The following is a 14686-nucleotide window of genomic DNA, read 5'->3' as shown; positions in this document are numbered from 1 at the left end:
TTTGTTATTTTCAAATAAGTGTTTTTTTCTTTTATTCTTTCCTAGTGTGCACTGGTGTGTGAATGTACAGCCCCAGAAAGCGTGAACGGAAAAGATAACTTACCTTTTTTGAATGCAGGTATGTACCTCAGTTTTGGAAACTGATATTAGTTTCATATAAACGTAAATTTTAATTTCCCATGAACTCAATACTGAACGTGGGCAGCATTCTCACAGAATCATTTGTGAACACTTAGTAAATGAATTGGTAATCATGAGAAGTAACCATCATCTGTGGAGGAAGGATAGACTTGAAAATTCCATAAGAAAGATATAAAAACACTGTGGCTGTATGGCAAAGCAAATTCCTTTTAGCTTTGGATTTGGTATTGTCTGAAACAAGACACATTAGAAGACAATAAGCATTAGAAATATGAAGCTCTTATTTAGTTTGACTTTCTAATTATAGAGTTAAAAACAAAGTTGTTAAAACAGTAGATATATGGGTTAAGTAGGAAAAATTCATATACACATTTGTACATTCCTGGGGTATATATGTATATAATGTGTTACTTACAGTAATATATTTGAATTTCAACAAGACACTAAACCATGTGTTAAATGATAACCTTGTGAATAAAACTGAGACTTATAGGACCAGTTAAAATTGTGATAATATATATAGTAAATTATGGAACTAATATTTTTATGTTAATGTAAATTATGTTACCATTAATAATAGTAAACAATGACTATTACAGTGACAAGCAGCAGGCTAAATGCCTCATATGTCTTGCCTTCTGACCTGTGCTATGAAAATGGCACTGTCATAATCCTCATTTTACAGATAAGGAAATCGGTCAAGGTCACCTACCTGGCAAATGACAGGTCCAGAATTTAAATCCAGTTTTGATCCCAAGACCTTTGCTCTTAATTAGTAGGCCATGCTATTACCAAAAAGCCATTAATTGACAAGTTGGTGTAACAATAGAAAAAGCCTTAATATTTTTCTAGCCCTGTCATGTCGTACATTTAACCAATGACTTAGATAGCATAATAATCAGCTTAGTGAATGATACCAAATTTCAAAGCTTACTAATATATAACTGCTAAACTATTAGCAACCTTTCGTTGGCAGAAGCCTCTACTAATAGGGAATGGAGAAAGGGAAGGCAACCCTTTTGACTCTGTTTATACTTACAGAGAACTCAAAATAAAATGGAACAGTAACAAAAAATCAGTAATTATACTTACATGGAATGAGGGATTGATTATACCAAAGAAGAGGAGCGACTTCTTAGCCTATGAGCAAATGATATTGTTGTTCATTTCATTTAGGATGTAATATTGAGAGGGATGTGCAATGAGCAGTGAAGAGTCTACCCAGACAGCTAGATAAGCCATGTATGTTAAAAGTACTTCATAAGTTTTCAGGCTGCTTAAAGTATCTAATATATCCTCAAAGCGTCCTCCTCACATTTATTTTCCACCTGAAAATTGACCAAACTTTTAATCCTTTATTTTAATGTATCCACATAATCTATTTAATTTAGTAAATGTCAATTTTGAGAAATAAAATTGAGTGTGGGACATATTAAGTACATATTAAGTACATGTTAAATACAGTTTGGATGAATCAGGTTATCACCACAATCATCTACATTATAATTATAACTTTTTAGTAATTCACTCATGTGAACCTTGTAGTTTTTTGTGCACAGAGAAAGAAATGACATTTTAAAATACTGATTGGCTTAATATGCATTTCAAGGAGAAAGAGAAAAATGTCTTTCTAAGTAAGAAGATATAATACCTAAGAAGAGACAGAAGGAACACAGTGAAAAATAAACCTGTACCTCCATATACCTGTGCCATAAAATCTGTAAGGCATGAGTCTTAGAGGCATACTAACTATTCCAGATTACTAGGATACTATTCCTAACGCATCAATTGTTATGCGACAAAGGCAACTGACATGGAACTGATGGAGGCAGCTGCTTTCCATAATTTAAATATACTTAGTGGAGTGAAAGATGATTGATTACTGCCTTTCTCCTTTTATGGAGGTGACAGTTTGGGTGGTGATACTCCACTTAGTTCTGATGATATTTCTTTTCTTTTTTTTTTTTTTAATGTTTATTTATTTTGAGAGAGAGAGAAAGAGGTTGAGCAGAGGAGGGGCAGAGAGAAAGGGAGAGAGAGAATCCCAAGCAGGCTCCATGCTGTCAGTACAGAGCCTGATGCAGGGCTTAAACTCACAGACCATGAGATCATGACCTGAGCCAAAGTCAAGAGTTGGACGCTTAACTGACTGAGCCACCCAGGTGCTCCTCTAATGATATTTCTCAATGTCCTTAGTCCATGCGATCCAGAGGAACACTCAGAACCTAGGATATTTACCACAAATATTTTCTTTGAGCCTTCTTACAATAGGGAAAGATAAAACTACTGGGAATCAAATGTTACAAAAGCTAGATTTTTAAAAAGTATTTAAATGCAACTAGGTTCTCTATGTGAAATGTTTCTGCTTAAAATACAAAAGTGCATCATACAGGTATAGAATATGTATGACTTTGGCTTGTGTGTACCTTTGTCTATTGTTCTATTTATTTTTCTATGTAAACTCAGCAACTTTGGAATTAATCTATTATATTCCCATGTGGTATTTTTTTTTTAATCTGTAGGCAAAGAGAGCTACTGACATTTTTTTCAAGTCTTTGTATTAATGTATTATGTGGAACTTGCCAGCCTCAAGTGAGTTATGAAGTACTTATTGAGTGAATGGAAGAGAATGTCATATCTCATAGCAGCTCTTCACTATTCTATTTATATCTCTAGAGGTTTAATTTATAATTCAGGAAATTCACTCATCTATTGTAAGACTAACAAGAAAAAAAGCTCTTCCCCCTAAGTTCTCACCTTTTTCATGCCTTGCTTGCCTTGCAAGGTGAATGTGTATGTTGGGAGTCTGGGGAATGGAGGGCAGAAGGAGAGAAAGGAGGGGGTGGGGGCAGAATTTACAATTTCTTAAGAAAGTTCTGTAAGTACCTTAGCTTTATGGGAAAACAGTCCTTTCAGCAGCTGCATTTACATTTTCTGAAACAAGACACACTAGAAGACACAGTAAGTATTAGAAATATGAAGTTCTTATTTAGTTTGACTCTCTAATTATGTAGGTCATAACATAAGTTTGTTAAAACAGTTATTTGCTTATTCACTTGGTTATTTGCTTATTTATTGAAGCAAAATGGTAGTAGGAAAGCTTAAAACTGCTTGTTGTTGGCAGGGGTAGGGTGGGGAACAGAGAAGTGCAGTTGGGTCTCTCACGTGTCCTGCTAAGTCACATCAACTGAGGGACTTCTCTGCAGCCGAACAATACCAAACAGCTCTTGTGGTATTAATATAAGAGCACTGGACAGGCTGTCGGAAGGACTGGTATCAAAGCCTAGATTTGCCCACCAGCACCGGGACCCAAATACACGGGTCAGCCTCTTCGCACATCAGTGCTTTTCTTTTTTCTTTTTTTTTTAACGTTTTATTTATTTTTGAGACAGGGAGAGCCAGAGCATGAACAGGGGAGGGTCAGAGAGAGGGAGACACAGAATCTGAAACAGGCTCCAGGCTCTGAGCTGTCAGCACAGAGCCCGACACGGGGCTCGAACTCACGGACCGTGAGATCATGGCCTGAGCCAAAGTCGGCTGCTTAACCGACTGAGCCACCCAGGCGCCCCACATCAGTGCTTTTCAAATGATCACATTAACTAGGACAGTCTTTGACTTCCTTTTTTGGCTCTCACATGTGTGAAGTCAATATAGCATAATTCAGCTATTTATTTCATAAATGCATTTGTTTTAATCAGTTTCATATGGAGTCACATACTAATTTTTTTGTCATTGTCACAGTTGTCTTTCTCGGAAGTTATTTATATTTAATAAGCCTGACCAAAAATAATACCTTTTTAAAATTCTGTCAGAAAGATAATTCTCTCTATATTCCCAATTCTTCCAGCTCTCCTTGTAAAAGTATAATGCACGTCAGCCCATAGACCCTTCTGATACTATGCCAAATCTGAGGAACTAATGGGCCCTGTCACAAGGTTTCCTATTTTCTTCACATTTTGAGTGAGTTTTCCCCTGTCAGCAAGCATTAGATCTGATACAGCATCTTCCTTGGTTGAATTCCATACTTCTTGAGTCATGAAATTATCCTTTATATTCTTTAAAGGCCACTTTCATGCTGTAGATTAACGTGTATACTGTCCTTCATATTCATAGAGGGGATATCTGACAGCTGTGATTTCCGTGACTGTGTAAGGTGGAATCTAAACAAAAATGAGGAGACCGGCCATCTCTCCATCCTAAATCCATGCAGTTGCCTTCCTATTCAGAGAATTTATTGGTGTTTTGCATTTCTTGCTTCACAGATGAATCACGCTTTTTCTCAAAATAGGCCACTGTATCTTTTATTCTTTTTCTCAAATTGGGGTTAAGCCATCCACCACTTTGCAGAAGATGCTAGATTATATGCTATTTAAGAAAAAAGAGCATTGCTTATTTATTTCTATATCTCCAGGGCCAGAACACAATAGAAACCCAATAAATGCTTGTCAGATGGCTGATAGCCAGTGTATCTTATCATCTCAATTTATGCTTCATGTAACAGAAAATGACATTGTTATTCTCTCCATGAGAAAGATGTTTAAATTTAATTATTTAGCTTTTAAATGAAAGAATTTATCACTTTCCTTAAAAATTACTGCCAAATTCTCATTTTTAAGTGTTTTCTGCCTCCAGTCCATACAGCATGTGACTCTTAATCTTGGGGTCATGAGTTTGAGCCCCACGTTGAGTGTAGAGATTACTTTAAAAAAATGTTTTCTGCCTCATATGACACCATAGAATTTATCTGCCTCTCACAATACCACATGAGCCAAATATTGGGGTAATGTTCTCCTCACTAACACTCCCATCCAAAGCAATGCATGACTCACATTATTTTAAGAGATTGTCAAAAATATATCCCTTTATACTCATTTTGAGTCCTGATGAATTCCAACCGAAAGGCAAGTCCCCAGTTTCCCCCTTTATTTTTTTCTGTTTATTCATGAGCTGTGAAATCTACTACCTTGTCAGACTTTAGATGACATCATTTTATATAAACAAAGATATCTCTGTTGTATTTTACCCACACTAGTTTAAATAGATTTTGTCCTTGTATTTGTAACTCTCTAATATGTAAAATTTGGGGCAATTTTGACTTCTAATACTGGCATTTGATCTTTTATACTTACTCACCAGATTTCTTTGCCCTCTGCTGTTTTAACAAATGGGACAGAGTCCATTAACTTTGCTCTTTGGGAATTACCATATATTTTCATTACTGTGTACTAATATATTTAGGATGTTAAGTAGCTTCAATGGAAGAGTGAATTTCATGATCTAATAATCAATGAAATCATGTCTTAGACACCTTTAAATGCTTCAGCTGTCTTCCTGGTATCAGTCCATTACCTCCTCCACTCCCCACCTAGGTAAACTAGAAGAAAAATGAAGGCAAGAAGATGATAGAGTTAAAAAGCCAACATTTTGTGGACAAATGTGAGGATACCTTTCTCTCAATCATGTTTTTTTTTTCATCCTTCATTCTGATGCCTGTGCTCCCTTGAAGTGAGGTTTTCAAATGTATTCTTCACTCTTGCATTTTTCCCTCTCTCTTCACACAGTTGTTGGTGCTCTAACTGTTCTCCTGGGGAAAGTAGTGACGGGAAACATGAGTTGAAAGGTTTAAGCTTATTTCTGTGGAATGTTTATTTTTACTGGGCACTGTGCTAGATGCAGGAGATAAAATGAGGACAAGAACAAAACAGCACTGTCCTAGCCTTCACAAAGTTACTAGCCTGTCACTCTAATGGGTGACCTGGAACAGTAAGTAGACAATTGTAGCACAAGTGGTAAAAACCATGACAGAGCTGGGATACGAAGTACAAAGGAGAGAAACCTGTAGGGAAGGATGAGGTGGAGGCCAAGGAAGCCTTCCCAGGGGAGGTTCTAGCTCAGCTGAGTTTATAGGAAGGTTGCATATAGCCAGAAAAGAAAGGTGTTCCTTTGAGGTGCAAGGAATGCCTTGAACAGAAGGAAATTGGTGAGAAACAGCTTGAGTTCAGAGGACTATAGGTCATTTCAGGTTGCTCAGAATGAAATATGAGCCACCGTCTACCTCTCCTGGTTGTATCTTTTACTTTATGACTAAACTAGAATGAACACAGAAAATCATGCAAACTAGAGAGAATGAAGCAAATCATTTTCTGATCACCTAAAAACTAAAACCCAAATTGTATACACTAAACTTACCAATTTATCACCAACTGGAGACTAAATGCCCACAAATATTATCTTTATGTCCTAGTCTGACATCTATAATAGTTTTTCTTATTCTTGGCCTTAGATTGAAGATGGAGGGCCAAGAGCTTATGGGTTTGACTAGACTAGAGAAGCAGCACTTTGTTCAACATAGAAAATATCCTATTTTCTATTCCATTTTTTCTGTTTCTCCTTTAAAAACAACACAAACAATAACATAAGTTAGATTTTATAACAGATCTAGAGAAAATTAATGAAACATTCTTAGGAGTTCATTTTTTAACAACTTATTTCATCTTTATTATTTGTAAACAGATCTCTCTTTGCTGTGTTTTCTGTGTTCCTGTCGGGTCTCCTTACCGTCTCTTTTCAATAACCACGTTCAGGATGGTGTTTTAGTGATTTCTATTTAGGTTTTTCAGTTCTCATCCAGTCTTAAAAAGAGCCAACCTACATTTTGGATGTATATAAATCTAAGATATTTCCAAGTACAAATGAGGGAATGTCAGTATCTAATTGGATTACACAGACTTATATTTAGTAAGTATAATGTAGAATTTGGAGAACAGGCAATGCATGTACATTCAGCTGAATAATTAAACTATTAAACAACTGCATAGTTAAAAGCAACAGAATGAATTCTCTACAAGAATCTGTAGGACATTAAAATAATGATTTTTTTAAGGCTTAAAGCCAATAAAGTCAGATTCCATTTAAATATGTGACTCCTACCACCTCCTGAATGCAAGAAAGTTCATGAGGATAATCACATATGAGCTTCCACTTGAGAAATATATTAAAGACAACCAGAGGAAGTAAGTGTTTGGCTTTTTGATAACTCTCTTGTCCCTAAATCTAAATTTGCAAAGTTTCTTGTCTATCCACTGACACCCCTAACACAGAAACAGGAAAAAAAACAAATTCCTATGGTATCTTTCTGGTTTATCCTTTCTACCCCAGTTCTCTTGAACAGCCATGTTGTTTTGTTTTTAATGTGTCGTCTATGTGTTGGCTCTGTTGAACATTTCTTTGGCGTCTTTACTTTGATAATTCAGAATTGGGACAGCTTGGCTTTCACAATTTCATAGCAAGATACCTTGTTAAAGAAGCGCTGCTATGGTGTCTGAGAGAAAACAATATAGAAATTCGAGTTGTACTGCAATTTGGTGTGTGTGGGGAGTGGGGGGAGATCTGCCATCTACTTTCTGTTCCTGTGCTCACCATAGACAGTGGACTTCAAAGAAATGTAACAACATCTGTACCAACTTAGAACTTTATTCTTAAGTCATCTCAAGACCATGATGTAGTCCAAAATATCTCTGCTACTTTTCTCTTGGCAGAATCAGTCACATGATATTTTTAGCAATTGTTTTGGCAAAAGCAGTGAAAAAAAATGAAGAGCATACACACACAGGGGTCTCTTTAAAGAATTTATAATAGATGTTAGATAGTGTTCTGAGTTGACAGGCCTATTGTATGGTCAGAAATGCATCTCCTACATAAAGAAAAACTTGGCATCAATGATGAGCCAGAGCTGAAAGTGATGGACTCATTCACACAACTGGAATGAGTATGCAGAATTGTTGGAATTGAATGTCTTCTATAAGGAGGAAACATTAAAACAAGGTTACACAAGCATTCATAATTTATGATCCATTGTTCAGTATTTGGTGCATGAATACAATATGCCTTTCTTTTATATGAAGATGACAAAATCTCCCCATTAACAACACAGTAAGAATTTTGAGTTAAGAACATCCTATCTGGTCTTTCTTGTAACCAGTGCAATACATTTGCATAGCAGTAAAATGTTAGGCCATATTTATTTTTTCATTTTTTAAGTCATACTCCATTTTATGATATTTTAAGATACCGAGTATATGTTCTTGCTTTATACATAGTAGGTGTTTAATAAGAAATGCTGCTGAATGAAACTGGGTTGTAAGGTGGACCCCACCATAGCTACATTGAGATCCTGATTTAGTACTAATGTTTGCAGATCTATGAATTTTAAAAGATCAGAACCTGTAACATGAAAGTTAGTTGGGAGATATAATTGAGATTGATCAAGTTGCCTGAATTTTTGTTTTAAATTTGTCCCAAGCGTTTTCTTTAAAAACAGTAGCATTCCCACAGAGTCCTTGTTTGATATGTACCAGATGGTCAGAGGAGAGTTCTAGAACTCATTAATCAAACTGCCCTTGACTTCTGCTTAAGCCATTTCAGTGAAGGTTGATACTTAAACACACTGAAGAGCATTAAAATAAAAACAATAAAATCAAAAGTGGAAAGGCTACTTTTGGGATAACTGAGGATATGAAGCATTTTATGTTTTGTATCTTAATTCAAATTCTCCAAAAAGTAACTATTCTTTACTGTTTATAAAAGACAAGAAAAATGAAGGATTCTTAACCAGAGTTTGGGAAATACAAAAATTCTGTATAATCTCGAAAACAAAACAAAACAGAGGTTTAAAAGAAGCACATAAACTGAGTATACACAAACTAAGTAATTGAATATTTACTTAGGTTACTAAGGAAAATTTTGGACATTTCAGAGATTGAGTTTTTGTCTTACTATGAAAGAATGCATATATATTTCTGATCATGTTAGCTATATTAGAATTCATGAGATCCCATAAATGGTTTAACCTTACTGATACTACGTTGAATTCAATACATACTTCCTTTTCTTCTCAAACTCTAGAGATGGAATTGAGGTTGTAGTAAAATTTTTACATCTTTGAAACATTGTCACTTTAAAAATTAATGACATAGGGGGAAGGGAAAAAAAAGAGAGGGAAGCAAACTATAAGAGACTCTTAACTACAGGGGCGCCTGGGTGGCTCAGTCAGTTAAGCGTCCAACTTCAGCTCAGGTCATGATCTCACGGTTTGTGGGTTCCAGCCCCGCATCGGACTCTGTGCTGACAGTTCGGAGCCTGGAGCCTGTTTCGGATTCTGTGGCTCCCTCTTTCTCTCTATGCCCCTCCACCACTCATGCTTTATCTCTCTTTCTCTCAAAAATAAATAAACATTAAAAAAATTAATTTAAAAAAAAGAGACTCTTAACAAAGGGCTGATGGAGGGAGGTGAGTGGGAATGGACTAAATGGGTGATGGATATTAAGGAGGGCCCTTGCGATGAGCACTGAGAATTATATGTGATGAAAACTAAATTCTACACCTGAAACAAATTTGACCATATATCTTAACTAACTAGAATTTAAATGAAAACTTGAAAAAAGAAGAAAAAGAAGATGGAATATCATCGTTTCTTTTATAGGCTCACTTACATTTCAGATGAAAGAAAATATATCTGATGAGGCCCAATCTACAAAATATATAAAGAAATCATAAAATTCAATAGCAAAAAAAAATCTGATTAAAAAATGGGCAGAGAATATGAATAAACACTTTCCCAAAAAAGACATAAAGATGGCTAACAGGTACATGAAAAGATATTCAATATTACTGATCACCAGGGAAATGCAAATCAAAATCATAAAGAACTATTACCTCACACCTATTAGAATGGCTATTATCAAAAGAAATAACAAGTGTTGGAAAGAATGTGTAGAGAAAAGGGAACCCTTGTTCTCTGCTAGTAGGATTGTAAATGGGTGTAGGTGATGTGGAAAACAGTATTGAGGTTCCTAAAAAAATTAAAAATAGAATTACCATACTATCCAGTAATTTTGCTTCTGGGAATATACCCAAAGGAAATTAAAACATTAACTTGAGAAGGTATCTGCACCAACATGTTCATAGCAGCATTGTTTATAATAGCCAAGACATGGAAATAATTTAAGTGTCCACTAGCAGATGAATAGATAAAGAAAATGTGATATTGATCTATCAATTGATTAATTGATCCATCAATATATATCTATATATATAATGGAATATTACTCAGCCATAAAAAAGAATGAAATCTTGTCATTTGTGACATCATGAATGGAACTTGAGGGAATTACACTAAGTGAGATAAGTCAGACCGAGAAAGATAAATATCATATGACCTCTTTTGTATGTGTAATCTAGTAAAAAAACAAACAAACAAACAAACAAACAAAAAACAAGCTAATGGATACAGAGAACAGATTGGTGGTTGCCAGAGGTAGGGGTGGCTGTGGTGAAATGGATGAAAGGAGTCAAAAGATACACTTTTCCAGTTATAAAATAAGTAAGTCTTAGGGATATAATATACAACATGGTGACTATAGTTAATAATACTGTAGTTTAAAGTTATTAAAAGAGTACACCTTAAAAGTTCTCATCACAAGAAAAAAATTATAGCTATGATGGTGATGTCAACTAGACTTATTGTGGTGATCATTCTGCAGTACAGTATATAAATATTGAATCATTACATTGTACACCTGAAACTAATATAATGTTATATTCATTATACTTCAATAAGAAAGAATTATACTTCAATAAGAAAGAAAATATACTTATACTTCACTTCTACTTATACTTCAATAAGAAAGAAAATAAATAAAATTAGTTTGATATATGGATCTGTGACATAATCTAATTGATAAAACTTATAGATAATGTTTATGTTAAAAATATCATCTCTTCAGGCATATAACTCTAGATTTTATTTTAATTTTTTTTTAACTGGGCATACAACTCTAGATTTTAAATATTTTCTCTCAACATATTGGAAATATTCTACTATATTCTGGCTTCTATTGGTATTTTTGAAAAGTGACCACTTTGGCTAATTCTTAGTAGTGGGTAGGTAGGTATACTGGAAGATTTGAATCTAGTTGTTGAAGAATGGGATCTTTGAAATCAAGGTTTTTGACATATCATCAATTCTGACAATGATAATGTATAGACTATGCCTCTGAGAATGGATGATTGCAGAGGAATGGATGAATAGATCCTCATTTTAATGTTCAAAAAGCTATTATATATTTACCCAAGTAGTGAATGAGATACAGTCTTAGGGAGCCCTAAATTTTGAAAGGAATTTTACCTTATATATTGAGTAGTCTTGGCCCATGTAACCTGTGCTCCATTTCAATATCAAATTTTGTTTTTAATCAGTTTTATTAATAAACTAGAGCCAAATAACCATAAATATTTGACTGATGATTGACTTGATAATATATTGCCCATTAAACTTTGGTGTATAAGTGAAACAAAGGCATTCATTGCTAAACAGCAGTGAAAATCAATTTCTGACCTGAAATAAATGGCTTGGGAGTGTGGTAGATATACTGGCCTCATGAAAAAAGTATCAAGTCTTACCTTAATCTCTGGCCCTCCATTTTTCCCCTTAATCTATTAAAATCCTGGATGGCATAATCTTGTATTTCTTCCCTAATTACTTTCCATCCACAAATACAGTTTTTTCAGAGCCTCCTTTTCTTGTTTCTCACAATATGTAATGTTAGGAAAGTATTTTATTGACTCATTGGCACTAAAGTATACGTAATATTTGAATTGTACTAGAGCTTAATCCAAGGAACCTTTCTGGCATTTAAGAAATAAACCATTTTTAGTAGTAGGGACATTTGAAACCTCAGAAATAACATGTCAGTTGTCATCTACTGTATAAGTGAGCAAAGTTGACTAACAATGATCAGAAAAAATTCAGAAATATATTTTTCGTGTGTATTATGTGTAAGTACATATATTTTACGTATATTTATAAATACATATGCTTTAAGAAAATCTTTGGAAGAGAAAGAAATTAATAGGTGGTAAATTAGAGAACCACAATAGCCACATTTATGAATTGGAATTTGATGTATTATTTTTTAATTTAATAACAACTTTATATCTCAGAATCTACTGAAGAAAACAGAAGAACAAAATTCTTAGAAATTCAAATGCACTAATGAATTATGATAAAAACAAATTTTGATTAAACAAATAATTAGAGTGGTACAATGATTAATAATTATGTTAATTGATCTTTATTTAATGTGCATGTATTTATAATTTAACTACTAACCTTTTATTTTTTTTCTTCCCCCCCCAGTGTTAAAGAACCCAGTGTGTAAATTATATAGATTTCCTACATCTGACAATAAGTGGATGCGAATCCGGGAGCAGATGTCAGAGAGCATACTTTCTTTTCATATTCCTAAGGAATTGATTTCTCTTCACATAAAAGAAGACTTGTGTAGGTAAGAGAAAATAATTTATGATTGTCTTTCACATTATTTTTTCTACAAAACATTTTTTCTCAAAGTATGATTATAACTCAAAAATCTAGACTTTCACTGCCCAGCCATTAGCCCTGTATGGCTGTTAATCATTTGAAATGCTACTAGTCCAATTAAAAATGTTCTTTAAGTGTAAAATACACACGAGATTTTGAATTCTTATCACACAAACAAATATAAAAAGACCGATTTTATAATGAAATTACTAAAATTTGGGGCATATGGAGGTTAAATAAAATATTAACTTCACTTGCTTTTTTAACTTTTAAACTATGACTACTAGAAAATTTAAACTTACATATATGACTCTCACTTATTGCTTCTATTTATTTCTATTATATAGTTGGTGTGTATCCAGTAATCTGAACTTTGACCTTGCTAATAATCCTTTTGTCTTTACCTCATCTGCTTATGATTACTGTTTCTGTAAGAAATGCCTCCTGGCTCTTTGGACTACTCACCTGTAACAAGGCTTTCAGATATTTGTTGGTCTAAAAACTCTTTTAGATGATTCATAAAGTATGCTATATTAATGGACAGTGTTGTTATCTGGCAAAATTAAATCTATTGCCATAGTAAAACAGAAAGATCTGGGAACTGTTTGTTAATAAGAATATCTCTGAGCCATGACAGATCAAACAATTTGTTTTTCTGCCTTATAAACCTCTAGTGACTTTAAAAATGCTGAATACTACATTATACTAAGCACTCTTAAGGGCCTACATTTCAGAAAATTAGCAGATACTTTTGTAACACTTGTAATTGCTGAAATACATACCTAAGTATGAAATGTCTAAAATTTGGATTTCTGGCCTATGTTCACATTAATACACCAAGTTACTTAATAGTAGGTACCCTTTTGGTAGATTCTACAGTTCCCAAGGATATCATCTTGATCTAAAACAGTGAGCAAACAAAGGACAAAGCAGGTCAAAGCTGGCAATATTGACAGTATATTTTAGAATAGGAATGACCACACAGATACTATATTTCTATGTGAGGAATAAGTAAAAGAAAAAACACAGAGCCAAGATTTTAGAGAAAATCAGATAGGAAATTGGGTTGTGAGGAAACAACCTGGACTCAGGGAAATAAATACTGAAAGAGGGACAAGGAGATATATATTTGAGAGTAGGAGAGTGAAGATAATCAGACCACAAAAATCAGACAACAGATATTGACTTGGGTCAAGAGAAGCTGTAACATGTTCAGGAAACTAAGCAGACTACTTATAAGAGCCAGCGGCAAGAATGAATTAATGTAAGCCAAATTATTCAATATCATCCTTATCTATAGCTAGTACTAAGAGTATGTAATGAAAACAACAAATTCCTAGGAAGGATAAACAAGTTTATAGAGTTTGGATCTTCAAAGTCATAAAAGAATTCTCATCCTCAGCATTGTTGTATTCTAGATTATTGAACACTAAGAATTATTCCCACTAGTGTTATGTAAAGATCACATTTCATATGGAAGTTTTATAGAGAATAACTGTTCCTCACAGGGATTATAGAATAAGGAAGGACTCCATAAACAAGCATGAGTTAGAGGTCATAGCACCTTTATTTCAGCTGAGAAGAGGAGTTGCCAGAGGTGGCAGATTTTAAAAAAAGTTGAGTTAGGCCTTGCCCTAAAAGTGGCCCCTGAAAACTCCATCTAAGTTAGCCAGTCCTAAATTCCCACTAAAATGTCTGTATAATGCCAGTACCTTCTGGCCTGTAAGGTTTCTGTTGAAAAATCTCCTGATAGCCTTATGAGGTTTCCTTTATATGTAACTATTCTGGATGCTTTTAAAATTCTTTCTTTATCACTGATTTTTGCCATTTTAATTACTATGTGTCTTGGTGAGGACCTCCTTGGGTAAATTTTGCTGTGGGATCTCTGTGCCTCCTGGGTCTGGGTTTCTGTTTCCTTCCCCAAATTCAGGAAGCTTTCAGCTATTAGTTCTTCAAAATTTTTCTGCCTTTTTTTTTTAATGTCTCTTCTTCTTCTCAGGTCCCCATAATCCAATAGTCCCATTAGTGGGCACTTACCCAAAGAATACAAAACAACTAATTCAAAGGAATACATGCATGCCTATGTTTATTGCAGTATTATTTACAATAGCCAAATTATGGAAGCAATCTAAATACCCATTAGTAGGTGATATATATATATATATA

General features: G+C 34.2%; 1 protein-coding gene across 10 annotated transcripts in view; it reads left to right on the top strand.

Moving 5' to 3' along the window:
• INPP4B (inositol polyphosphate-4-phosphatase type II B) overlaps positions 1-14686 on the top strand; it is a 755730-nt gene that overhangs the window by 549384 nt on the left and 191660 nt on the right. For 9 of the 10 annotated variants that reach the window (XM_049632225.1, XM_049632223.1, XM_049632226.1 and 6 more), the window contains 2 exons: positions 46-118; positions 12338-12485. In XM_049632225.1, the coding sequence (XP_049488182.1) occupies positions 46-118; positions 12338-12485 (221 nt within the window). Of the gene's footprint in view, positions 1-45; positions 119-8156; positions 10523-12337; positions 12486-14686 lie in introns of those variants that run through there. The other variant, XM_049632230.1, reaches the window with a different exon arrangement.

This window comes from Panthera uncia, chromosome B1 (genome assembly GCF_023721935.1).
Source record: "Panthera uncia isolate 11264 chromosome B1, Puncia_PCG_1.0, whole genome shotgun sequence".
NCBI classification, from domain to species: domain Eukaryota; kingdom Metazoa; phylum Chordata; class Mammalia; order Carnivora; family Felidae; genus Panthera; species Panthera uncia.
This window is presented reverse-complemented; position numbering and strand designations above follow the sequence as displayed.